At 46.9% G+C, this 27,703-nt stretch overlaps 1 protein-coding gene across 1 annotated transcript in view; it reads left to right on the top strand.

Moving 5' to 3' along the window:
* LOC117345509 (hemicentin-2-like) overlaps positions 1 to 27,703 on the top strand; it is an 83,492-nt gene that overhangs the window by 48,446 nt on the left and 7,343 nt on the right. The window contains exons 3-6 of the mRNA XM_033914264.1: positions 3,972 to 4,191; positions 4,268 to 4,410; positions 10,188 to 10,353; positions 14,366 to 14,510. Coding sequence (XP_033770155.1) covers positions 3,972 to 4,191; positions 4,268 to 4,410; positions 10,188 to 10,353; positions 14,366 to 14,510 — 674 coding nt within the window. The remainder of the gene's footprint in view (positions 1 to 3,971; positions 4,192 to 4,267; positions 4,411 to 10,187; positions 10,354 to 14,365; positions 14,511 to 27,703) is intronic.

Below are 27,703 nucleotides of genomic sequence, written 5' to 3'. Positions count from 1 at the left end.
GGGGGCAGTTATGGAGAAAATCGATGTATGGGTGGTATCGTGTATAATTTGACGCACTGAAGGTATAACTAAGGTGTTGATTATTTGATTGGAGTTTTCTGGCTGAGTTATAAGGGATGAGTAGTCTATCGATAAATTTGGGGGTATGAAAAATTCTGGATTTGAATGTTAGAAGTAAAATTTTATAAGTTATTCTATGGGAAATTGGCAGCCAAGGTGCATTAATTAAAAGCAGAGTCGCATGGTCAAATATTTTGGCCTTAGATAAAAGTTTAAACGCAGTATTTTGGATTATTTATAATCATCTTTGAACCTTTTCTAGCACCACTATATCTTTCTTGAGATAAGGAGACCAGAATTGAACGCAATACTCCAGATGAGGTCGCACCATGGAGCAATACAAGGGCATTATAACATTCTTAGTCATGTTAACCATACCTTTTTTAATAATTCCTAGAATCCTCTTTGCCTTTTTGGCCGCCGCCACACATTGGGCAGAAGATTTCATGACACCCAGATCCTTTTCTTGGGCGCTAATCCCCAAGGTGGACCCTAGCATCCAGTAACTGTGATTCAAGTTATTCTTCCCAATGTGCATCACTTTGCATTTGTCCACATTAAATTTCATCTGCCATTTGGACGCCCAGTCTTCCAACTTCCTAAGGTCCGCCTGTCAGGATAGTAAAACCCAATTCAAAATAGCCAAACAAATGTTAGTGAATCAATTGCTTGGCTGTTTTGCATGGGTTTTTACTAATTTGCATGGGTTGGGTCTGATTGAACAACATGTGGTGGGCTGTTTAGTGAATTGTGTGGGTAGCAGCGATCGTATTTTGGTGACAATCGCTGACTTTATTGAAATGGGGCCATAGTTCTCTGTGAACCATGTTTCTGTGATTGCCACTAAATCCAACTCAGCCTCTACCATCATAGTCTCTAGATCCAGAACTTTCCCATACTTCGAGCATTAATATATGGTACTTCTTTTCAGACATTGCCCTTTTTTCTAAATTGTGCAGAAGTATTTATTGATTCACTTCCTGAGGGCTTATACTTACCTGGAGCCTTTGGTTACTCTGCCCTAATGATTTTAGTTTAAAGCCCTCTTCAGTAAGTTAGCTAGTCTGCTGCTGAAGACACTTCTTTCCTTCTTTGATAGATGTGCACCATCCCTACTTAGCAGCCCTTGGAAAATCTTCCCATGGGCTTGGAAGCATCTCTCTTCATTCCTTCCAGCTCCCCTCCTCTGCAAGTCCAGCATCTCTCTCCATTCTCTCCAGCCTCCTCCTCTGCAAGCCCAGCTCCTCTCTCCATTCCCTCCAGCCCCCTTCTCTGCAGGTCCAGCATTGGTGCTCTCCCTGTTCCTCCCTCGACCTCTGACATGGTGCTTTGAACTTTACCTTGCAAGCGCTTCCTGACTGCAGTTCAAAGAGGCCTGCGCCAGGGCCTTCCATTGACTGTGTCCCAATCTGCTGATGCAACTTCCTGTTTACTCAGGGCAGAATGTGGCTGATGGAAGGCCCCAGAGCAGGCCTCTTTGAATTGCTGTCGGGCAGCGCCAGCAAGTTAAAGTTAAAATTGCCATAGCAGGGGTTGAGGGAAGAAAAGAGAAATCACAGATGCCGAACCTGCGGTGATGTGGGGAGAGTGGTTGAGTGATTCAGGGAGTGATGCATTTTTACGACTGCAAATCACAGAGATTTACAAACTCTTTAAACTCTATTCTGAGATGAGAATTTTTAAAAGTTTCTATTGGGTCTCCTGAAGCAGATCTCATTGGGACCCGCCAGATCATTTTCAAAGCTAAGTAAAGAGTTAATTAATCCAGTGATTTTTTTTTTAGCTATTTGCATTTAAGATAATTATGAATCATTTATGAAAATGAAGAAATGAAAGAACTTAATTAAACTAAATTACAGTTACATACTAACATCAAGTCTCAAAGAGTGATTATATATATATATATATAAGATCGCAATGACTGGACGGTGAACTCTTACTGCAAGGGTGGTGATACATACCCCCTTTTTTGGAGTTTCATATCTCTGAGCGCATTATATAAAATTTGATTACTCCCTGGATACTGTATCTGTATTTATCTACATCCTTCTTTGGCATTAACTTTTAACATTAAAATTTCTTCCATTTTTCTGCTTTCCTCCTCAAATCTATCTATTTTTCTATGTCTTCCCTTTCCATCTAACCATGCACATTATCTCCTCCCTTTCTTTGCCCTTCTGCATCATCCATGGGTAAGCAAACAGAAAATCTTGCCTTACTATAATAACAGTGCAAAGAAAAAAGTATGCATTTTAAAGAATAAATTTTGTTTGGTGGAAGGACATTTCTCTTGCCTTTTTTCTTTACACTGTCACCATCCATGTGTGCTATCTCCTCCCTCTTTCTTCTCTCCTATTCCCTTTTATCTATAAACAACATTTCTTCCATCTCTCTCTTCCCTTCCCTTCCCTACCCCTCCCATCCCATTCCTGTGCACCTCTCTATCCCTTTCCCCTCAATCCTTGTGTACCATCTCCTCCCTCTCCTATGGTCTGATTTCTCTTCTCCCTTTCCCCCTCCTATGGTCTGGGATTTTTATCCTCCTCTTCACACAGTCTGGCATCTTTCTCCCCTCCTTTCTTTCCATCCACCCACTTTGTGGTCTGGTATCTCTGTATCTTTCCCTTCCCCTCCACCTACCTTTGGCTGGAATCTATCCCTCCTCTTTCCTTTCCCTGGTATGGCATCTTTCTTCTCTTCCCCCCCCCTTCCCCATCCAGTGGTCTGATATCTTTCTCCTTCGCATCTCCCTGGTCTGCCAACTCTGTCTGCCCCTTCTCTTCCCTTTCTTCCTCTGGAGGTCTGGCATCTTTCCTTCACTTTCCTTCCCATCCCCATGGTCCAGCATGTCTCTTACCCTCCCTATGTTATCCCCCCAAACACGCGGGATCTTGTGCTTGCTCACCTGGTGCTGCTGTAACTCTTTGGCCATCAGCAGCAGCATGAGTGAAGTAAATACACTACCTTCGGCAACCCAGAAGCTTTCTCTCTGCTAATGTTTCCCGCTTATATGGGAACAGGAAGCAGTAGCAGAGAGAAAGCTTTGGGTCGCCAAAGGCAGCATGTTTACTTCACTCATGCTGCCGATGGCCTGGAGAGTTACAGCAGCGCCAGGTGAGCAAGCAACGGATCCCGCAAGGGGGGAGGGAGGGAGAACTCTTGATAGGTGCGGGGAGAGGAGGAGGATTCCAGATAGGTGCGTGAGCTGGACAAAAGTTGTAAAATTGATAAGCCACCCGGACTCCCGACACAGTCCTCAATAAGTGGACATGTCTGAGGAAATCTGGACATCTGATAACCCTAGGTTAGGACCATTGTATTACAAATTGTTAGTTCTAACAGAATTTATTAAAATCTTATTTTTTGGTTTCTGGTTTTAATCACCTTTTCCCAGAGATGGTCACAAATAGGTTACTGAATTTTACCAAAACATGGGACATTTATAGTAATGGAAGGAGTGAAAATGGAGCTAGGTTTCTGCTGGCTTTTGTTTCTCTCCTGGGCATAGTATGGTTTTTTTTTTTGGTTGTTTTTTTCTATTAGCTCAGTGTTACCTGATATGTTGGATAGGCATCGGAGGTTGGGAAGAGGGTCAGCTGGAGTGGGAGGGGATGAGGGGATTTGGTTTATTGCTGTTTTGCTTGTGCCTATAGCTCTATACCGAAGAAATATAGTATGTATTTTGAATAGCTTGTTTTTTAATTTAAAAATAAAATGGGGAAAAAAGGAAATGGACACACTGAGGATTGGAGGGCAGCCCATGTAATGCCAATGAGAGTTCAGATGTTGATGTTGATGCCAAGCAAAATGGTTGAAGTTCTACTAGAAAAATAACATCTTTTGATGAATCCTTTCACCATCTTTTTCTCTCTTCATTCTCCCTTCCTTCCTTCCTTGTCTGTTTTCCTCAGTGGATGCAGTCCTGGGTGGAGCTGGACCAGCCTAATGCATTCCGCTGCTGGTACTACGATGTGAATATCACGCGGGATGATGGACGACTGATGTTGAATGTGAAGGACTTGCATTCCTGGCATGCGGGACCTTATCGCTGCATTTCAGTCAACAACAACAGCAGCAGCATTAGCAGCAGCAATGCATCCGCCTCTGAGAGCTTTACTATCCCCATCTACTGTAAGTTCTAGGGTAGAGAAGTGGGGCTATCTCTCTGGGAAGCGCTGGCATTGACTCTTGTGCTCTTGTCTCTCAGACCTGCGGGACATCTTATTGAGCCAGATGAGCACCTGGTGTGGAACAATGGGCAATAATCTGGTTGTTAAGGAAGGGTCCGATGTTGAGATCCGCTGCAGTGCCACGTCATCACAGACTCCCGACTATGAATGGAGCAAGGAGGTTGGTGCATGGATCCCTGTGGATGGGGGAGACATAATCAAATCCATGTGGGGGAGAATCTAAGGGGTTCACAATCCAGTCCTGGGGACACATCTAGCCACTATCATTCCACTGAGAGAATACTATCATATACCCATTAGATATGCTAACTTTACTATTTCAGTTTCTTCTATTTAGTGGTGGAATAACCTCAGACTCAGAGCGAATCCACCATCAGGTGTTAGTATCCAGCTGTTTGGATTCTCTTATTTGTAATAACCAGCTTCCAACCACCTGCCTTCCTTCTTATTTCTATTTCTATTATATTTTAGTTTTTTTATTCTTTTTCCTTTTTCATTTATTAATAATATTTTCTTCACACCTTCTTACTAACTTATAAAACTTAACTTAAATCTTTCAACTTTTCTCCTTTGTTTCTTTAGAGGCCACACTGTTTCCTAACTAGTATACTGCGCTTCTCTATCTCAGGCACTAGCATTTTCGGGTCTTATGATAGTAGGTCCGGAAAACACTTGTTGTGGAAAACTCTTGTTATAAAGAATGCGCTTCTAGTTATCATGCGCTCATATTATTCCAAACATTCAGTACTTATCTTGTGCTAATCAACTTTTTAAGACGCGACAATTTCAGCCGCTTCTAATCACAAGACATCTTTCACGCTGTGGATAGCCGCCTCACTGAACACCAACGCGGTCAGCGTTTCGTGGTTAACCTGTTCATTAGAACTGCTGCTTCAGGGTTTTTCACTTGGAACGGATATCTCAATACAAGTAAGAGATATATAGGGCTCCTTTTACTAAGGTGCGCTAGCGTTTTTAGCGCGCGCTGAAGATTAGCGCATGTGCAAACTCCACGCTAAACAAAAAATACTTACGCAAGCTCTATGGGGGCGTTAGCGTCTAGCGTGCGCGCAGCATTGTAGCGCGCACTAAAACCACTAGCGCACCTTAGTAAAAGGAGCCCATAGACTGTAATCATCTCTTATCTTCTTTTAAATAAATATTTAAACTGCTACTATTCTAATACTCATACCTTTCTCCAATACAGACTAACAGTCCTTTCTGTATACGTTCGAAAATTGCGGCAGCTTCTTTTTTATAGCTTAGTGACATCAAGTCAATCAGAAAAAAGATTTGTAGCCTTCAGGGACAAAACTGGAACTTTTTCAAATTTAAAATTTTCTTGCCTTAATTAGCAAACGCTAGTAAAAATGTTGCCATTCCATACAATTATTCAGGCCCTTAGATCCATTTTTGTTCTCTTTGTGCCAGAAACCTATTGTAATCCCCACCTCTCCTCCCCTTCTGTACTTTTTCTAAAACTAGTGCTTTTAGAGAAAAGAAATCGTGTTGGTTTTCAGTACAGTGTCTGGCTAATGGAGCCATTACTCTTTATATTACTTTTATGCTCCGTAAGCCTAACATTTAATTTACATGCAGTCTGTCTGATATATATATATATATATATATATAAGATTACATGGACATTTAATTACATAGATCACCCCTTCAGACTTACAATTCGTACTGTGAATCAGATCATATTTTTTATTATCTCCAGGATTTTGGAACATCTAGCCAGTCAGGTTGTCAAGATACCCAAAATTAATATGCACAAGAGAAATTTGCCTATGCCACCTCCAATCTATTCAAATCTATGCCATATTATGTGGGTGTCCTGAAAACCTGGTTGGTTGGTTGCTGCTATTTGGGTTTCTGCCAGGTACTTGTGACCTGGATTGGCTACAGTGAAACCAGGATATTGGGTGACATGGACCATTGGTCTGACCCAGCATGGCTATTCTTATATTCTTAACCCCCTGATCTAAGAGGATGGTGAGATAAGGTCATGATTGATCCCCAAGGATATTTTTTTGTTCTAGGGGTCCTGGAGCTGACTCCAGGATGGAAGTGATCTCTCTCCTTCTACAATGTCTCTCTACCTCAGGATTTTAAGCATCTTGTTCCCATGGTAGGGAGTTTATGCCAATTTTCCAGCTTTATGGAGGATAGATAGCATGGTTTGATAGATGTGAAAACTCATTTAAATAGAACATTCAGATTGGAATTGAGACCTCCAAGTTGGGATGTTCACAATTCCCCCAGTATTTTACAAAAGGCTCTGCTAAATGCAGAACCTTCTATAAAATATTTATAACTAGTCTTTAAGCCCGTTACATTAACGGGTGCTAGAATAGGTGTGTGTGTGTGAGTGTCTGTCTTTCTCTCCTTGGCCGCTTTCTGTCTCTGTCTCTCTTTCTGTCTCTCTCTACTTGGCCACTGTCTGTCTGTCTGTCTTTCTTTTTGTCTCTCTCTTTCCTCAGCTGTCCACCACCACCCCTTGCCTGCTCCCCCTGTCTAGCAATAGCCCTTCTCCCTTCGTTTTACCTCCCCCGTGTCCAGCAGCAGCCCTTCTTCCTTCGTTTTACCTCCCCCCTGTCCAGCAGCACCTCTTGCCTGCTCCTCCTTTCCAGCAATAGGCCTTCTCCCTTCCTTTTACCTCCACCCTGGCCAGAAAACCTCTTCCCTGCACCCCTTGTCCAGCAGTAGGCCTTCTCCCTTCCTTTTACCTCCCCCCTGTCCAGCAGCACCCTTTCCCTGCTCCCCTGTCCAGCAGCACCCCTTCTCCCTTCATTTTACCTCCCCCCTGTCCAGCAGTACCTCTTGCCTGCTCCCCCTGTCCAGCAGTAGGCCTTCTCCCTTCCTTTTACCTCCCCCCCTGTCTAGCAGCACCTCTTACCTGATCCCCCTGTCCAGCAGTAGGCCTTCTCCTTTCCCTGCTCCCCCTGTCCATCGTCCGCTAGCCCGAGTAGCCTCGGGGCTTTTGCTAGGCCGGCCCACCTCACATTATCGAAGTGGGCCGGCCTAGCAAATGCCCTGCGGCTGCTGCGTTTGCTGGTCTGGGGGTGAGAAGAGGCGTCCTGGCAGTGGCAGAGCAGGAGTCAAATCACCACCGACACTCAATCGTTGCACGCACCTCAAGCCGCCCCACGCACCTGAAATCGAATTCAGCACGAAGGCACACATCACGCTGTCAGGGAACACGGCGTTGTAAGTGCGCATGCGCGCTTAGGGTTTTATTATAGAGGATGATGTGGAAAAATGCACATGTATCTGCCATCAGGTCCAGCAAGTGCAACAATTTTAAAAAGCTGCACATGGAGAAAAGGAGCATTTTCAACTTCTCTGAAATTGTTCCCTATATCATCAATTCATAATCCCCCCAAAAGCAACGTTATTCATCCCCCCTTCTAATAGTAGGGGTCAAGCTGCCAAATAAGGGCTAGGAAGTGAATGCTATATTGAACTTGGCAGCAGAAGGCACAGGAGTGACTGGGGATTGCTTCTGCTTCCCATTAGACACCAAGGAGATCTGCAGTAGAACATGAGGGAGGGTTGGGAGTGCATGGGGGTGGATTTGGGGATGTAGGTACTGATTTTGATGGGTGAAGGGGGGTTCCATCAGCCTTTGAAACTGCCCCCTCGGGTTGGAGCTTGTGTGTACCTTTGAGCAGGTATAAAGACTGATGTGGCAATGTTTTCCTCTTGTAAAATGGGAAATATGCATGTAGATGTTTTGGCCACCCAAGCGCACGTTCTATCCACATCCAATCACACCTTAAAATCGTATATGATGTGAATCTCCATTTATAAATAGCTGCTTTCTAAAATCTCTCTTCGAATATGGAGCCAAATCTATATGTGTAAGAGTGCTTGATGTTTGTAAAATAATCCCAAAAGTGACCCCCCAAGTGGCTTGTAAAATAACCCCAAAACCTGACCCAGTGGCTGAGATGCAGCATGGCTGGCTCAAGGGAAGGATTATTCTGACTTGCCTCAGGGGTTCAGGGATTAGGCAGAAACTTCCTGGAGTCTGAAATTTCATCTAAAGCTCATAGAGGATTGGAATTAAATTCCCAAGTTAGGTTTTCTGCTCCCTGGACTGGCCAGGACTGTGGATGCTATGGAAGAATTATTCATAACACTTTGGAGGGAGGGAAGCCCAGTCATTTCATAAAGGTGACGCGTAAGGGCTAGATTTAGGCTTATGATTGTGAGATTCTGGAAAGAGTCCTTCTGCATCAATTTATTAGTTGACTCCAGGGTTGATCCAGTCCTTGGTTTACTATGCAGAGACTTGTAGTTCTTTACTTCCTAACAAAAGCGAGGCTACAAGTCTCTCCATGCAGTGGGGTAAATCTAGGACTGGATCAACCCTGCCTGATGAATCTGGAGCCAGCTGGCAACTCTGCTTCTGCATGGTTCTGACTAAGGCCCTGATTCACTAAAGTCAGCGATCATCGCTAAACCTGTGAAAACAGATTTAGCGACAATCACAGCTACCCACCCGATTCACTAAACAGCCCACCATGTATTTTCCTTAGGGAGAAAGTCCCCGATTGGCTCAGGCGCCTCAGGGACCCGAGGCGCCTGAGCCAATCAGGGCCTTAGACCCCTCCCCGTGTATCACATGATGCACCGGGGTGGGGCCTAAGGTCCGCATTGCATCGGAGGAGGCCAGAGGAGCAGGAGGGACTGAGTACCCCTCCTGCTTCCAACTTAAAAGTACGGGAAGGGGAGGGGGCATCCGCTGTCCGGTACCAGGAGGGAGTGGGCATTCCCAGGGTGGGGGGAAGGAGAGGGGCTGATGGCAGGAGGGAGTGAGCATCCCTCCTGTTATAAGTTTGGTGGGCCGTGGGGAGTGTTCAGGGGAAGTTCTGCTGGGGGGGGAGGGGAGTGGGCCGATGGAAGGAGGGAGTGGGCATCCCTCCTGCCATAAGTTCGGCGGGCGGGTTCAGGGGAAGTTCTGTTGGGGGGGGGGAGTGGGCAGATGGCAGGAGGGATTGGGCATCCCTCCTGCCATAAATTGGGTGGACGGGCGACAGAAGCCCTGACAGCAGTGACAGGAGGCTGCTTCTACTGTCAGGGCTTTGCACCAACTCAATCGCTCACTGAGCGATTGAGTCGGAGAGTTTGCATGCAAATGATTTGTACCTCTGTGCAAATTATTTGCATGCAAACAAGATAGTGAATCAATCGCTGCTTAAAAATTGGCCAGAGAATCGGCCAACAGCGATTGAGTCGCTATCTTTAGTGAATCTGGGCCTAAGAACTTTCACTATGATAGCTGATAAAGGGAAATTCCTGAGTAGATGATTGGCAGTAGATATCGGCTCTGGTTGTGGTCAAGTTGGACCAAAGGTAACAAGAGGAAACTGGCAGTCATTGTAAATAAAAAGAGAACTTTCCGTACCTCCATACCCCATTGACTCTTCCTTTTTCTTTTTTTAATGGTTTTTGTGGCCTTTCCTTTTGCTTCTTTGGACTTTAAGTTAAAATTGAACTAGCCATTTTTGGGCTTTGGCACTACCAGAGGTCTTTCCCTTATTTCTCTAAACACTCCCTCCTCCCACTCAGTCACTGCTGTGACAGTTCTTGGCTGGGAACCAGAATCCATGGCTCCCTGTGAAACCCAGTCCGCATATACCCTAGTTCAGTCAATAGATGTCAACACTGAGCAGTGAGCACTGTTGAGACTTTTTCCTCCTTCCTCTTTTCACCCCTAACCCCAGGAGCTATGAACACTGCCTTTGCCATATCACCAGCTGCAGTTGTCCAGGGAGGAAAATCTGGGCCTGAAATGGAATCTTGCTTTTCCAAATGATATTACACAGCACTTGCCATTAAATCCTTGGGCTGATGACTTCCAATTCATAGAGATTAGTATTCATCTATCCAGGTGAATAACTCTTTTCCATAACTAATACTTCCCTGCAGGGAGAGGACTGGATTATAGCCTCGGACACCCTGAAGTTGGTCAAGGTGCTGAAGGAGCAGTCAGGTACTTACACCTGCCAAGCAAGGAACCCTGTTGTGTTCAGTCTGGTGAAGAGGAAGTCGGTGCAGCTCACAGTGATCAGTAGTGAAACCCGAGCTGTCTATGGTAAGTCTCATCACAGTTTTGCATTTAGTTGTTTTGCTGGAATCCTTTCTTTCTTTCTTTTATGTCTGTATTAAGAATGAATGAACAGCAAGAAATGGTTGGGTTGGAAAAATGTGACTAACTCCAGACTCTCAGACAGGGTATTTATGGACATGTTTATGTTTATTAAAATCTTTATATACCGCATATACAGCCAATATAATTCAATCAAAACTATTAAAAGAACTCCATTTAAATAGAAAAGAAAAAAAAGAGAGAAAAGAAAAGTAACATTCCTAATACTATATAACAATATAATATTATATAACAATCTAAATTAATAAAATTAAATGAAAAATTAATTAATTAAATGAAAAATATATAAATGCAGATTGAAGTCCCGCATTCACAACCCTTCAGTTCAAAAAGGCCAGTTGAAAAAAAATGTGCCTTTTAAAATTTTGGAAAGATTCTTCCTTTCTCAATTCTACAGGCAACTATTCCATAAAATTGGAACTAAATTAAAAAAAAAAAATGCACAATTCCTGGTTGAGGCAAGATGAGCCTTTAGAACATGGAGTAAATAATTGCCTAGGCATATAAAATAAAACTAAATTAGAAAGATATAACAGTTATAACTTAAATAATATTCTATGTGCCAACATCAGAATCTTAAATTTAATCCTAAATTCCATTGGTAACCAGTGTAATTTCAAATACAAAGGAGTCACATGATCACAAATATGTGCATGGCCTAACAGTGAATCGCAGCATTTTGTACTGTTTGTAAGCGCTTTAATTGCCCTGCTGTTATTCCTGCATATATTAAACTACCGTAATCTAATTTAGATAGTACAAAAGCATGAATTAAGGTATGTAAAGATTTCTCATCCAGAAAATCTCGAATAGCTGTAAGCTGTCTTAATGCCCCAAATCCTTTAGCAACTAAGAACGAGACCTGTTCTTCAAAATTCAAATGACAATCAATTATAATTCCCAGATTCTTAAAGCTATTTACCATCTTCTAGTGTAATGGGGTCAAACCAGGATTGGTTCCTCCTGTCTTTGGTGATCCATAGTTAATTACACTTCACCCTCCGCATCCGCGGTGATAGGGGAATGGCAAGGCAGCGAATAGAGAAAAACCTCAAATAACTTTTCGTATGTTTTTCGTGGGTTCTTTGTAAAAAAACAAAAAACAAAAAGACACAAAACCGCAAATAACATGACCTGTTTCAGTGAAGAAAGTGCGGCTAGGAGCAGCGATATTCCCTGTGCAACGCCGGGCAGCGATTTTTCTCTGTGCAGTGCCAGGAGTAGTGGTTTCCTGTGACATAAATTTGGGGGCGGGGCCTTCAATTGAAAAATCGTGGACCGTGAAACCGCGAATATGGAGGGGAAGTGTAGTTACCTTAGGCAGAGAAAGAACCATATTTGAATAAACCCCAGAGAATCCAACCACTGGTAGGTAGCACCTGTTCTTTTTCAGATCTGTGCTCTTGGGCTGTTGCAGAGCTGATGACATCACAGGTGGTTCTTTTTGTCACTTTAGAAGATGTCATTAGCTTATGACAAATTGCTTTCTTTTACATTTGGGCTTTGATAATTGGTGATGGAGTGTTCACAACTCAAAAATGTACTGTATTTTTCGCTTCATAAGACGCATTTTTTTCCACCCAAAATTGGGTGAAAATTTCGGTGTGTCTTATGAAGCGAAGGTAATTTTTTTTTAAATTTTAAACACTCCTACCCACCCCGTTGTACCTTTTCAAAATGTCCCACTCGGGGGTACGTGGGCTGACTGTTGCCCTCCTGCCGCCACTGCTGCCTGCTGGCTGCCACTGTGCTGCAACTCCAGGAAGGGAAGGGCCAGCGTGCTGTGCTAGGCACTGCTTTCCTCCCTCCCTGCCGCGCTAAAGCCTGCCTACCCTCCACCGATTCCTCCTTCTCCTCCTCTGGCCCAGGTCCGCCGTTGCTGCTGCGCCGCAACTCAAAGAAGGGAAGGGCCAGTGTGCAGCAATTGCATGTCGCTGGCTCACAAGCCTTCTCCCGACGTGAGCCGGCGACATGCAATCGCTGCACGCTGGCCCTTCCTTACCTTCTTTGAATTGCGGCTTCGGCGGACCTGGGCCAGAGGAAGAGGAATCAGCGGAGGAGTAGGCAGGCTTCATAAGCGCGGCAGGGAGGGAGGAAGGCGGTGTCCGGCACGGCAGGAAGGACAAAGGTTTGGAAGGCATTGAGGGGGAGGAGGTACGAACTCGGACATGGTAGGGAGGGAGAATGAAGGACAAAGGCTGGAAGGCAGTGAGAAGGCACAAACTCTGGACATAGGAGGGAGGTAGGTCAAAGAACAAAGGCTGGAAGGCAGTGAGTGGGATGGGGCACGAACTTGGGACATGGGAGGGAGGAAATAGAAAGGGACAATTGTTGGGCCTGAGTGAAGAAAGAAAGGAAGGAAGGAGACTCATGAAATCACCTGACAACAAAGGTAGGAAAAACGATTTTTATTTTCAATTTAGTGATCAAAATGTGTCAGTTTTGATAATTTATATCTGCTGTGTGTATATGAAAAATAAAGGAACAGCCTGGCAGGGAAGGGGGAGACAGGGTGCAGAGCCTGGCAGGGAGTGTGGGGTTGGGTGCAGAGCCTGTCAGGGAGGGAGGGGGCTGGGTGCAGAGCCTGGTATATATTAGTACATAATTTGGTTCAGAATGTTTTATTTTCTGGTTTTCCTACTCTAAATCTAGGGTGCGTCTTATGGAGCGAAAAATACGGTTTATTTTAAAACTCTTTTGTTGAGAGCCATTAACAGAAATTTTTGGGCCTAGTAAACATAATTTTTTCAGGCCTCAATTGATTCATCCCAACCCTAGTGACCTCACTTCCTCTGCTTGTCAGCAGGAGAGTAGCTTTTCATACGTGCCTCCTCAGTATGAGTCGGTTTCATGGTTTTGATTCACATTGAAGAGATAATTTACCTGCTGGCTGGGTAGGTGCAGAAGGCAAGAGAGCTGGGAACTATGACATTGGGTGGGAGAGGGAGCGTAGATGTGGGATCAGGATGGGAAAGAGGACCACTGAGGGTGAAAGGAGAAAGGACTAGTGCTATTGAGGGAGGACAGAGAAAAGCCTTGCCTTCCTTCTTTTGTAGTCTGCAGAGTCAGTTCTAGGCCTGTGTATTCTGTCCAGTCATTACAGTGCAGCTATAGCAGTGTCTCGCAAACTTTGTCGAGCTGCAGCACACTAAATGTAGTAAATGAAGCATTCTGGAAGTGCATGTCGTCGACGTGATGATGTCGGGCGCATGCACAACATCATCATGTCTGGCCCTCCAGACAGACCCTGAGCCGCCAGTGGGGGGTGCCAGTAGGGAAGACGCGTGGAGAGGGGAGTCACTGGTGCCGGCTGATTGCCTATAGGATGTGCCTCTCACTGTGAGAGGCAAGTCCTCTAGTGAGTCAGCTGGTGCCTTTCCTCCCCAGCGTTTAGCAGCACACCTGAAATTTCAGGAGGCACACAGTTTGCGATACACTGAGCTATAGGATTCAGTGTGGTTGCATTGGCCTAAAGCCAGCCCTGCATTTCTGCCCTGACCAGGTCTTGAGCTCCAGGCAGCTTCCCTTTATGCTCTGCACTGGACAAGAGGTGCAGATATTACCTTCTTACATTCCTTTTCATTTCAAGCTCCTTTAAGAGCTGGTGCCCGTAAATCATCATTGGATCTAATGCCCTGTTTGTAATGTAAAATTCCTTTAGAAGCTTCCCTAAATCTGCCTAAGCTCCTCCTCTAGTCCCCCAGGTGAGGAGCCAAGGTAGTCAAAGAATGTTGCAAATTGACATCACATGCACTGGTATTTAATTGGTCCATGTGATAACATCACATGGCAATATGGACCAATTGAGCTGTTAGGAAATAGTTTTCAGGTCTGCACAGCATTACATTTTTTAGAAAAGATGGAGTGGTCTATGACGTTCTACTAACCAATCATTCTTTAGCCCTGCAGATAACAGCTAATTCTTTCCTTTATTTAGGGTCTCTGTCGCTCTTCTCGATGAGTACCCCTCATTTGGTGATGGCAATTGCTGTGCCTTCTTTGGCTTTGCTGGTAGTCACCATCATCATTGGCATCTTCATCAAGAGACACAGGAGCAGCCAGAAAGAGAAGAAGATGACCCTGTGAGTATGACTTACAACAGGGGTGCCCAACGCGTCGATCGCGATCGACAGGTCGTTCGCTCAGGTGACCCCAGTCGATCGCACAGCAGGTTCCCTTCTTCCCTTCTCTTTTTTTCCCCTCCTGACTGGCCCGCCTCTTAAAGAACGCTGGCCAATCAGAGTGCTGGAAGGGCGGGGTGAAGGTCGGTGGGGGATGGAGCTCAGCGCATCACAAGAAATAGAAGCGCCTGTAATGATTGATGTAAGAGCGAGGCCTAATGCTGCCCGATATATAATTTAAAAAACCCCAAAATCGGCCTCCCAATCAGTGGCGTACCGAGGTGGGGGCGGTCTGCCCCCGCCCCGGGTGCACGGTTTGGAGGGATGCACAGCCGTCCGGGTCCTCCTGCCCTTCCTTTCCACCGGTCTGCGCACGGGGCTCGCACCCGCCGCCCAAATGGTGCTGTTGGTTATCGCGAAACTCGCGGAAGTTGACGGCACCATTCGAGCGTCAGCGCGGGACCAGGCAGGCGCAAGCCCCGAGCGCGGACCGGGGGAAAAGAAAGGCAGGATGACCCGGACCTGGCCGGCTGTGCACCCCTCCAAGCCGTGCACCCGGGCGGATCGTCCCCCTTCTAAATCCATTGTACTTGTCTTTTATTCAGTTCCACTAATGAGCATTGTGACAGGCAGTTCTTATGGGGCAGTTCTTGGAAGTATTTCTTTGTTTTTCTGTGCCTAAGTATTCTATTAATTTAACTTCCTTATTCCTGTGGGGATCTCCAAAGGGGACGAATGGGAGACGGCGGGTGGCAGGTGGTACTTTAGCAATTCTTACAGGTTGCCATAGGCCTCAGGAGCTGTCTTCCCTCTGCCGTGGTCCTGCCCCTCCTCTAAGTCAGAGACAGGCTTGGGGCAGAGGGAAGACAGCTCCTGAGGCCTATGGCAACCTGCAAGGATCGCTAAAGTACCAGCGATCCTCTCTGCAGACTGCTCCCTGCTGGAATTAGGTAAATGGATGTGGGGAGGGTAGGCCTTCGGGGGGGGGGGGGGGGGAGTACAGTCCTTCAAGGGATAGTGCAGGCCTTCAGGGGGGAGTCAACCTTTGAGGGGGAAGGTGCAGACCTTCAGGGGGGTCAGGCCTTCGGGGGAGGGGGGCTGTATAATAAAAAAATATTTGAACATAAATACAAAGTACACTCGGTGTGTGTGTGTGTGTGTGTGTATATATATATATATATATATATATATATATATATATATATATGTTTAGCATTTTTATTGTTGGTAGATCATTTTGACTTGGTCATTTTAAAAGTAGCTCGCAAGCCCAAAAAGTGTGGGCACCCCTGACTTACAACATTACTTCTAGGGTGAGCAATTCAAGGGAAGAGCAACCAGAGACCTTTGTGTGCTTCCCCAGGCCATCATCTTTCATGTTCACCCTTGTCTACAGCTCATAGAAACATAGAACATGACGGCAGAAAAGGGCCACGGCCCATCTAGTCTGCCCACACTAATGGCCCACCCCCTAACTACCTCCATGAAAGATCCCACATGCCAATCCCATCTTTTCTTAAAATCTGGCACGCTGCTGGCCTCAATTACCTGTTGTGGAAGATTATTCCAGCGGTCAACCACCCTTTCGGTGAAGAAATATTTTCTGGTGTTGCCATGAAATTTCCCACCCCTGATTTTCAACAGATGCCCTCTTATTGCCGTGGGTCCTTTAAGGAAGAAGAGATCCTCTTCCATCTTGATACGGCCTGTGACATATTTGAACGTCTCGATCATGTCTCCCCTCTCTCTGCGTTCCTCGAGTGAGTACAGCTGCAACTTACCCAGTTGTTCCTCATATGGGAGATCCTTGAGACCTGAGACCATCCTGGTGGCCATTCACTGAACCGACTCAACTCTCCGCACATCTTTTTGATAATGCGGCCTCCAGAATTGTACACAGTATTCCAGATGGGGTCTCACCGTGGATCTGTACAACGGCATTATGACCTCGGGCTTACGGCTGACGAAACTTCTACGGATACAGCCCATGATTTGTCTAGCCCTGGATGAAGCTTTCTCCACTTGATTGGCAGTCTTCATGTCTTCGCTAATGATCACCCCCAAGTCACGTTCTGCTAAAGTCCTTGCTAGGATCTCACCATTTAGGGTGTAAGTCCTGCATGGATTTTTGATGCCAAGGTGCATGACCTTGCATTTTTTGGCATTGAAACTTAGTTGCCAGAACATGCTTCAGTTCAGCATTGGTTGGCCAATCAGGTGCTTCATAACCATTCAATGACATTGTCATTGAGCCTGCATGTGGGGAATAAATCTTTGACTATATTATAATTGAATACTATACCAGGTCATAACACCATTCAGCCAAACTCAGCTGCACTATGAACCCTTTAGATGTGTTCCCATTGGCCACCCAAATCTGTGCTATTTTACCTAACCAGGTAGTTGCACACTTTTAGGGCAATTCTATAAAAGCCTGTCTTCAATTATGCTCTACTTGAGCATATAAGTAAAGGGAAAGTACCACTGAGCACCCTTGTGCAATTGCAAGGGGGAGTACATATGGGCGAGGCATGGGTATATCTGCCAATAAGGGAAGATTAGGTGCTTACATCAATTTAGAGAATGACACGGGGACAAATTTTTTCCCCATCCCTGCAGGAACTCAATTTCTCTGTCCCATCCCTGCGAGTTTTATCGCTGTCCCTGCCCCATTCCTGTAACCTTAACCGTACAAGCCTCAAATACTTATGAGGCTTGTGGAGATGAGGACAGAGCTTGCAGGAATGAGGCAGGGACAGGAAAAGAACTTGCCGGGACAGGAAAATGAGTTCCCACAGGACTGGGGAAAAATTTGTCCCCATGTCATTCTCTAACCTCAATAGTCTTTCTAGTAGAAAGGCTTGTGAGTCTTGAACCAGGGGTTATTCACCTCTAATTGTGAGTTGTGTAGAAGGCATTATTTGCATTTTTTGTCTCAACCTCTTGTATCACTGGGCTGGGCTGTAGCTCCTCAGTTTGTACCAAAGCAGTTGACAACCACTATAAGAGGAGACATAAAAAGGAGGGGCACAGGGAACTCCCCAACAAAGGCAAAGCTGCTCTGCTCTTAAACGATTACAATCAAAGAAAATTGGAACATAGCAAAAATAACAAGGTGGAACTGAACAAGCCACCTGCCTGAATTTAATCAGCATTAACACCTTTCTACTAGAAAGATTGAGGTAAGAGCTTAATCTTCCCTTCTAGTGATAAGGCATATGAGTCTTGAATCAGTGGGCCATACCAAAGCAGTCCCCTGAGTCTAGGGCAGGGCAAATAAGCCTGCTGCTAGCACTGAGGACCTAAAAGCAGCGTCCAGTCGTGCTACTATATCCACCTTGTAAAATTTTGTGAAAGTATGGAGGCTGGACCACATGGCTGCACTACAAATCTTTTTGGGTGGAATTTCCCCGGACTCCGCCTATGAAGAAGCCACACTTCTAGTAGAATGTGCTCTTGAAATGGGTGATTGTTTTCCACACCCAATATACACTGAAGAAATAGCCATGTGAATCCATCTGGAAATGGAAGTCTTAGAAGCTAGCTTTCCCAGGCAACTAAGACTCGTTAGAGCAAAGAGATGATCTGAGAGATGAAAATCTTTTTGTTACCTCAAGGTAACAGAGAAGAATTCTCATAATATTGAACACAGCCAAAACTTTATCCTTTCTCTTTGAACCCGTGGTAAGGAATGTGGGCAGCCGGACTTCCTAATTTACATGGAAGACCAAAACCACCTTTGATAGAAAGGAAGATTACTGTGTGCAGCGAGACTCTAGCCTCTTTAAACATGAGGAAAGGCTTCTCTGTATGACAAAGCCTGTAGCTCCAAGACCCCGCTCACCGAGGCGATATCTACTAGGAAAACTGTGTTAACGGTAAGATCCATCAGTGACGCCTCATGTAAGGGCTCGTACAGGGCCTTACTAAGGGCAGAACAGTGTTAAGGTTCCAAGTCGAAAATGACTGATGCGCAGGAGGATGCAGCCTCAACGCTTCCTTTAAAAATCTGGTCACATCCAGATGAGAGGCCAAAGAAACTTTCTCCACTTGATCCCTAAAGCACAAAAGGCCTACCACCTGTACTTTGAGAGAACCAACTGCAGGTCCTTCTTGAGCCCGTCCTGGAGAAACACCAGGACCACTGACATAAGGGCTTTAAAGGGCTTTGGCTCATCACTATCCAAGGGCTCTGGAGGGGATTTTTGCCCCCCAAAATGAGCCATCTGCAACTCTTCTGCCCTAGAGGGATCCGAGGGGGCAAAGCCCAGTGCTCCCCATGTGCTGTGCGGCAAATGGATCATGGACCCTCCTCAGCCGGCCATCTAGCACAAATCTGGCATGAATCAGGGGTAAAACAGCCTGAGGACTTCATCTCTATCAATTTTAATCCAAATTGAGGTGTTTTTGAGGCAGATAGAGGCTTTTAAAATCAAATTGTGAAATCTAAGTTGGCCATGCCAGCAGCATTTTGGCACCAAAAACTAGCCTGGGAGAGCTAAATAAAAAAAATTCAGGGGTTTTTGGAGGTAGGGTACCCCAAACCTAGCCCCACAGCAGTGGCGTGGGAGGCACCTGGATGATGACCCCTGCCCTCTTCTCTGATCCCCCTCTGCTCCTTCTCTGTCCCCCTAAGCTGCACACACATCCCTTCCCAAGCACAGCACTAGGCAGAGCTTTGGGTTCTTGCCCAGAAATAGCTAAGAAGAAAATTTTTTTTTAAATTGAATCAGGTTGTGCAGACTGGATGGACCATTCGAGTCTTTATCTGCCGTCATCTACTATGTTACTATGTTCCCCCCGTACCTCTTTAATTTCCCCGGTGCAAACAGCACCTCTAACTTGCTGCCCGTGCCAGCCTTGGCTCTCCCTCTGACATCACTTCCTGGTTGCAGAGGGAGAGCCGAGGACCAGCGCGAGCAGCAGGTTGGAGCTGCTTCTCACACTGATGAAATTCTAGAGGTATAGGGGGTAACTGAAGGCATGCACGCACGGTGAGGGAGGAGTGGGAAGCAGCAAGGGGTGGAGAGAAGGAGAGGTGCCAGTGCCGCCACAAAGACGGCACTCTGGGCAGTTTGCCCCTCCTTACTTCGCCACTGCCTCAACGACCTCCAAAATGCTATTAAAGGACCCCGCTGATGTCTCCCATAGACTAATGGACTGTATTCGTAATTCAGTTGGTGCTGAGCCTGCTTCAGCTTAAACAGCAGCTGGAAAGTGGAGAAGATTACTTCCTCAGCAAGCATGTTATAAATATCCAAATGCTTGTTTCTTTGTGCTGCCAATCAGATCATCAAGTGGACTGAACCCACAGTACCACATTTGTCGTGGGGACTGGTGGAGCGCAGCCAGCACCCGATAAAGTCCTCAGGACTGATACGGTGCTACACAGCCTGTGCTCAAGCCCTGGTAAGAAACAGGGGCGATCTGTGCTACTAGGGAAGCGGACCCCAAGCCTTCACAACGTGTTAGTGCAGGCTGGCTAGGTAGAGCTCGACTCGGTTCACATATGATATATTTTATTATTTTTTTTTTTAATCTTTATTCATTTTAAAGCCAACAATAAGTGCAACATATTAATCAAACATTTTACATTTCAAACATTTTTCATAAGGTATATATATCCCTTCCCCCCCTTAATATTACTTAGAAACTTTCAAGAAAGAATATAAATGATCTTACATAAATTGCAATCAAATAATAAATTATATTAAAGATATATTCCCACCCCCCTCCCACCCTGGACGTGCCTACTCAAAGGGAAAAAAAATCAATAATCACTCCTTACAAAATTTTGTCAATGGTTCCCAAACATCCTTAAATTTCCTGTAATTCCCTTGCTGTGAGGCAACCATACGTTCCATTTTATATGTGTGGCGTAAAGATTCCCACCAGAAATTATAATTTAATCTGTCCCAGTTTTTCCAGTTCTTCAAGATGAGTTGTATGGCAACTCCTGTCATGATGAGAAGCAGCTTATTATTACATCATGTTATTGGGCTCTTGGCCCTCAATACTGTGCCAAAAAGCACCACATCGTATGTCATTTCCAGAGGGACACATAGTATTCTATTTCTTTGACCCCATATGGATCTCCAGAAGTTAAGTTCACATATGATTAAGACTAGAGTACATAGCAAAAAAAACATAGGAGAAAGAAGAGCTATAATTAAAAACTAGAGTATATAGTAAAAGAGCATGAGAATAATATTATCATTTTGTTGAGACTGTAGTTAAACCATTTAAAAATTGCGAGAACAACAAAGTTTTCAAGGATTTACGGAATAATTGCAGCAGACCTAAAAGCCTAATGGAGTCAGGAAGTTCATTTCAGATCTCTACAAACTTAAAAGCAAAAGATCGACTAAGCTTCCCAGCAGAAGAGTCTGTCTTCTCCCAGGCATAGCTTCCTCAGTAACCCTGGGGATCTCTAGAGCACCAAGAAGCCTCAAATTCAGGATAAAAACCCCAAAACATGAGCAGCCCAGTGATATAAGAGGCAGAGCCAAAAAATGTAGATAGTATTGCCTTCTACACTACTCGTGATTAGAGGTGAATAACCCACTGGTTCAAGACTCATATATCTTTTGCTCTAGAACATGCTACTTATAGAATATTGTAAGTTGCACACATAAGTGGGAGTGCCTACATTTAGGCACTCCAATCCAGGTTTATGAGAGTATTGTATATTGGAATCTGGGTGGCCCATTACAGAACTGGTGCCCCTGTGTTGCACTTAAGTGACCCTCTATTGAAAATGGGCTGTCATTTGAAATGAATGTCATATGCTGATCGTGTTCACTCTTTCCTGGTAGTGTGTAGTACTATGTGCATATACCCCCATATTCTATATAGGGCACTGAAAGTTACCGTATTTTCACGCATATAACGCGCGCGTTATACGCGTTTTTACCTACCGCGCATACCCCTCGCGCGTTATATGCGTGAGCGCGGTATACCAAAGTTTTAAAACATAGTTCCCGCCCGACGCCCGATTCACCCCCCCAGCAGGACCGCTCGCACCCCCACCCCGAACGACCGCTCGCACGCGCTCCCACCCGCACCCGCATCCACGATCGGAGCAAGAGGGAGCCCAAGCCCTCTTGCCCGGCCGACTCCCCGACGTCCGATACATCCCCCCCCCCCCGGCAGGACCACTCGCACCCCCACCCCGAACGACCGCTCGCACGCGCTCCCACCCACACCCGCATCCACGATCGGAGCAAGAGGGAGCCCAAGCCCTCTTGCCCGGCCGACTCCCCGACGTCCGATACATCCCCCCCCCCCGGCAGGACCACTCGCACCCCCACCCCGAACGACCGCCGACTTCCCGACAATATCGGGCCAGAAGGGAGCCCAAACCCTCCTGGCCACGGCGACCCCCTAACCCCACCCCGCACTACATTACGGGCAGGAGGGATCCCAGGCCCTCCTGCCCTCGACGCAAACCCCCCTCCCCCCCAAGAACCTCCGACCGCCCCCCAGCCGACCCGCGATCCCCCTGGCGACCCCCACGACCCCCCCACCCCCCTTCCCCGTACCTTTGGTAGTTGGGCCAGAAGGGAGCCCAAACCCTCCTGGCCACGGCGACCCCCTAACCCCACCCCGCACTACATTACGGGCAGGAGGGATCCCAGGCCCTCCTGCCCTCGACGCAAACCCCCCTCCCCCCCAAGAACCTCCGACCGCCCCCCAGCCGACCCGCGATCCCCCTGGCGACCCCCACGACCCCCCCACCCCCCTTCCCCGTACCTTTAGTAGTTGGCCGGACAGACGGGAGCCAAACCCGCCTGTCCGGCAGGCAGCCAACGAAGGAATGAGGCCGGATTGGCCCATCCATCCTAAAGCTCCGCCTACTGGTGGGGCCTAAGGCGCGTGGGCCAATCAGAATAGGCCCTGGAGCCTTAGGTCCCACCTGGGGGCGCGGCCTGAGGCACATGGGCCCAACCCGACCATGTGCCTCAGGCCGCGCCCCCAGGTGGGACCTAAGGCTCCAGGGCCTATTCTGATTGGCCCACGCGCCTTAGGCCCCACCAGTAGGCGGAGCTTTAGGATGGATGGGCCAATCCGGCCTCATTCCTTCGTTGGCTGCCTGCCGGACAGGCGGGTTTGGCTCCCGTCTGTCCGGCCAACTACTAAAGGTACGGGGAAGGGGGGTGGGGGGGTCGTGGGGGTCGCCAGGGGGATCGCGGGTCGGCTGGGGGGCGGTCGGAGGTTCTTGGGGGGGAGGGGGGTTTGCGTCGAGGGCAGGAGGGCCTGGGATCCCTCCTGCCCGTAATGTAGTGCGGGGTGGGGTTAGGGGGTCGCCGTGGCCAGGAGGGTTTGGGCTCCCTTCTGGCCCAACTACCAAAGGTACGGGGAAGGGGGGTGGGGGGGTCGTGGGGGTCGCCAGGGGGATCGCGGGTCGGCTGGGGGGCGGTCGGAGGTTCTTGGGGGGGAGGGGGGTTTGCGTCGAGGGCAGGAGGGCCTGGGATCCCTCCTGCCCGTAATGTAGTGCGGGGTGGGGTTAGGGGGTCGCCGTGGCCAGGAGGATTTGGGCTCCCTCCTGGCCCGATATTGTTGGGGAGTCGGCGGTCCTTCGGGGGGGGGGGAGGGATGTATCGGACGTCGGGGGGGGGGGCATCAGGCTTTCAGGATGGGGACAGACCTTCAAGGGGGGACAGTGCACGGAAGTCAGGGGGGGTGAACGGAGAGTCGGGACAGCGCACGGAAAGTCAGGGCGGGCGAAAGGAGCGTCGGGCAGCATGCGCGGTATACCCGTGAGCGCGGTATATCAAAGTTTTTGTGCAAATCATCGTGATTTCTGCTCGCTATATTCGTGTGCGCGTTTTATACGGGTGCGTGTTATTTGCGTGAAAATACGGTACATAGAAACATAGAAACATAGAAGATGACGGCAGAAAAGGGCTACAGCCCATCAAGTCTGCCCACTCTGCTTACCCACCCCCTGTCTATGCCCTAATGACCCAATTTCCTTATCTTGACCCTCGTAGGGATCCCACATGGGTATCCCATTTATTCTTAAAGTCTGGCACGCTGTCTGCCTCGATCACCTGCGCTGGAAGCTTGTTCCAATGATCAACCACTCTCTCTGTGAAGAAATACTTTCTGGTGTCGCCATGAAATTTTCCGCCCCTGAGTTTGAGCGGGTGCCCTCTTGTGGCCGAGGGTCCCTTGAGAAAGAAAATATCATCTTCCACTTCGATACGTCCCGTGAGGTACTTAAATGTTTCGATCATGTCTCCCCTCTTCCTACGTTCCTCAAGAGTGTAGAGCTGCAATTTGTTCAGTCTCTCTTCGTATGAGAGACCCTTGAGCCCCGAGATCATCCTGGTGGCCGTCCGTTGAACCGATTCAATTCTGCGCACATCTTTACTGTAATGTGGCCTCCAGAATTGCACACAGTACTCCAGATGAGGTCTCACCATGGCCCTGTACAACGGCATTATGACTTCAGGCTTTCGGCTGACGAAACTTCTATTGATACAACCCAATATCTGCCTTGCCTTAGATGAAGCCTTCTCCACTTGATTGGCAGTTTTCATGTCTGCACTGATGATTACTCCTAAATCTCGTTCTGCTGAAGTCCTAGTTAAAGTTTCTCCGTTCAAGAAGTACGTCCTGCATGGATTTCCGCTTCCGAGGTGCATGACCTTACATTTCTTAGCATTGAAGCCTAGCTGCCAGGTTGAGGACCAACTTTCCAATGTAAGCAGGTCCTGCGCCATATAATTCTGTAAACTGCATTCACTTACTATATTACATAGTTTGGCGTCATCGGCGAATAGTTTTATTTTATCTTGAAGCCCTTGAGTCAGATCCCCTATGAATATGTTGAAAAGGAGTGGACCCAGGACCGAGCCCTGCGGCACTCCACTGGTCACCTCCGATGTTTTAGAGAGGGTACCATTAACCACCACCCTCTGAAGTCTGCCACTCAGCCAATCATTGACCCATGCAGTTAGTGTCTCTCCTAACCCCATCGATTCCATCTTGCTTAGCAGCCTGCGGTGTGGGACACTGTCAAAAGCTTTCCTGAAGTCCAGGTACATGACGTCCAAAGACTCTCCCAAGTCCATCTTTCTTGTTACCCAGTCAAAGAAGCTGATGAGATTGGATTGGCAGGACCTACCCTTGGTGAATCCATGCTGACTGGGATCCCGAAGATTCCCTTCATTCAAGATCGTGTCCAATTTGCTTTTAATTAGTGTTTCCATGAGTTTGCACACTATTGATGTGAGACTCACCGGTCTATAATTCGCAGCCTCTGCCCTGCAACCCTTTTTATGCAGAGGAACGACATTAGCTAATTTCCAGTCCAGGGGAACTTTCCCCTTACTTAGGGAGAGATTGAATAGCTCAGCCAACGGTTTTGCCAGGACATCGCTCAATTCTCTGAGCATTCTTGGGTGCAAATTGTCTGGTCCCATGGCTTTGTTCACCTTGAGTCTTGCCAGTTCACTGTAAACTTCACCTGGTGTGAACTCAAAATTCTGAAACGGGTCTTCTGTGCTTTGTGTTGCCTTCAACTGGGGACCGTGTCCCGGTGCCTCACAGGTGAAGACTGAGCAGAAGTATTCATTCAGTAGTTCGGCTTTATCGGAATCTGCTTCCACGTAACTTCCGTCCGGTCTTCTAAGGCGTACTATCCCGCCTGTGTTCCTTTTTCTGTCACTAATATACCTGAAGAAGGATTTGTCCCCCTTTTGAATGTTTTTTGCCAAAATTTCTTCCACTCGAAGTTTTGCCTCCCTAACTGCCATTTTGACCGCTGTAGACCTGGTCCTATATTCTACTTTTGCCTCTCTTTTCTCCGTGCGCTTGTAGGAGAGAAACGCTTTTTTCTTCTCCTTAATGAGGTGCGAGATCTCCGCGGTGAACCATTGGGGTTTATTGTTTCTTTGTCGTTTATTTACTGATTTTATGAAGCGGCTAGTTGCTTCATGTATGGTTGATTTCAGTGTTAACCACTTAGCTTCTACATCATCGGTCTCCACTTGGTCCTGCAGTGTCTGATGGACGAAATCTCCCATGCGTGCGAAGTCTGTGCCCCGGAAATTGAGTACCTTTGTTTTCGTGTTTGATCTAGGGAAGCCTTTCCTAAGGTTGAACCATACTATATTGTGGTCGCTGGAGGCTAGCGTATCTCCTACTGAGACCTCTGAAACGCTTTCCCCGTTGGTGAGTACCAGGTCGAGGATCGCCTGGGCCCTAGTGGGCTCCGTTACCATTTGTTTGAGACGTGCTCCCTTTATGGAGGTTAAGAGCCTCCTGCTACCGCTGGTTGTCGCTGAAAATGAGTTCCAGTCTGCATCAGGCATATTGAAGTCCCCTAGCAGTACAGCTTCTCCTCGTAGAGTGATATTCTCTATGTCTTCAATTAATTCTGCGTCCATGTCTTCCAGTTGTCTTGGGGGTCTGTAAACCACACCTAGATACAGGCATTTTTCTCTGCCTCTTGCCAGGTTTACCCAGAGGGACTCCCCGGTGTACTTGACATCTGTGATCCTGGTGGTTTTGATGTCCTCTTTAATGTATAGAGCTACCCCCCCTCCTAACCTGCCCTCTCTGTCCTGACGAAGTAGATTGTAGCCCGGTATAGCCATATCCCACCCATGTGAGTCCGTGAACCAAGTTTCAGATATTGCCACCACATCTAGGTCGGCATTCCTTATTTCAGCCTCCAATTCTAGAATTTTGTTACCTAAACTGTGTGCATTGACATACATGTACACAAATTTGGGCATGGATCCCAGATCTGCTCATAAACTAATTTAGTTTATGAGCAGTTAACAATCACTAATTTGTGTTAATTAGCAATTGGGAGTTAAACCTGGATCAGCCTTGTGCCCTATTCCACAACATGTATGCCTAGATTTTATGGTACGATACTCCAAAGAGGTGTGTCCTTGGGATGGGCATGGGCAGGTAAGGGGTGTTCCAGAAATTGGGTGCGACAATTCAGGTGTTTTATAATATCGTGCCTAATTTCTGTTAGGTGCCAACATTTATACCAGCTTTTGGCAGACCTAAGTGCTCGCACTCAAGATTAGGTATGAGATACAGGCTGAGCCAGTATTCGGCGAAGAACATCCTTTGTAAAATTTGAGCTTAGTGCGGGTCATCCCATCACCTCATTTTGAATTCCACGCATTGTGCGCACTTTTCTTAGAGTGTGCACTTTAAAACACTGAATTGTAGTTCTGATCCCTCTTACCTTGTGTATTAGTCGGTCTGTAAGTCTGTTTGTCTAACCCATTATTTTAAATTGTATGTCTAAATATATGTTTATACTTTTATCAATTTTGTACCTCGTTTAGTAAAAACTAAATAAGTGATTCATCAAACTAAAATAAAACTTGAACTTGATTTGCACATGCATTCATTAAAGGGAAAGAATGTGCACTATCTTCGTGATCCTGAAATGCTCACACAATGCTAACGAGCCATTAACTAGCAATAATTTGCCACTAGCTACCAATGATTGATGTTAATTGGCACCAGTTAGGATTTGTGCACTCATCTGACTGCATGCTATTTTATATTGCAAGATGCCCAACTCCCATTGTGTGCAGTTTAGGAGGAGAGGCATGAGCATGTCAGTGGCATTCCAAAATGTTGCTTGAGTAGTTATAGAATACTAGGTCAGTGTGCTCAACATGGGCACCATCACTTACACCAGCTTTCAGCAGGTGCAAATCTGACGCTTAAAGTTTGGATGCACTGATTCTACAAAGGGCACGTGCCTTTTATAGAATCTTGTTTGGCGCCAATCAGTGTCATAGCAAGGGAAGGAGGCGCCAGGGGTGGTGGCGCCCAGCATCACCGTGCCATGGACCCCCTCACATGCTTCTCCACTGCAGCTCCCCCTCTCTTGCATTCCTTCCCCACTGCACAACCCCCCCCCCCCCCAGCGTACCTCTTCAAATGATTGCCGGCAGTGAGCAGCCATCTCTAACCTGCCAACACTGAGCAGCCATCTCTATCCTGCCATCTCTAACCTGCTGCTTGCAACAGCCTCAGCTCTCCTTTTGGCATCACTTCCTGGTCCTGTAATCAGGAAGTGATGTCGAAGGGAGAGGTGAGGCTGGTGCAAGCAGCAGGTTAGAGATACTGCTTGCTGCCAGCGATCGTTTGAAGAGGTAGGTGGGCGG

Source organism: Geotrypetes seraphini, chromosome 11 (assembly GCF_902459505.1).
Source record: "Geotrypetes seraphini chromosome 11, aGeoSer1.1, whole genome shotgun sequence".
Lineage (NCBI taxonomy): Eukaryota > Metazoa > Chordata > Amphibia > Gymnophiona > Dermophiidae > Geotrypetes > Geotrypetes seraphini.
The sequence above is the reverse complement of the archived record's forward strand: the minus strand, read 5'-3'. Positions and strand labels throughout refer to the sequence as shown.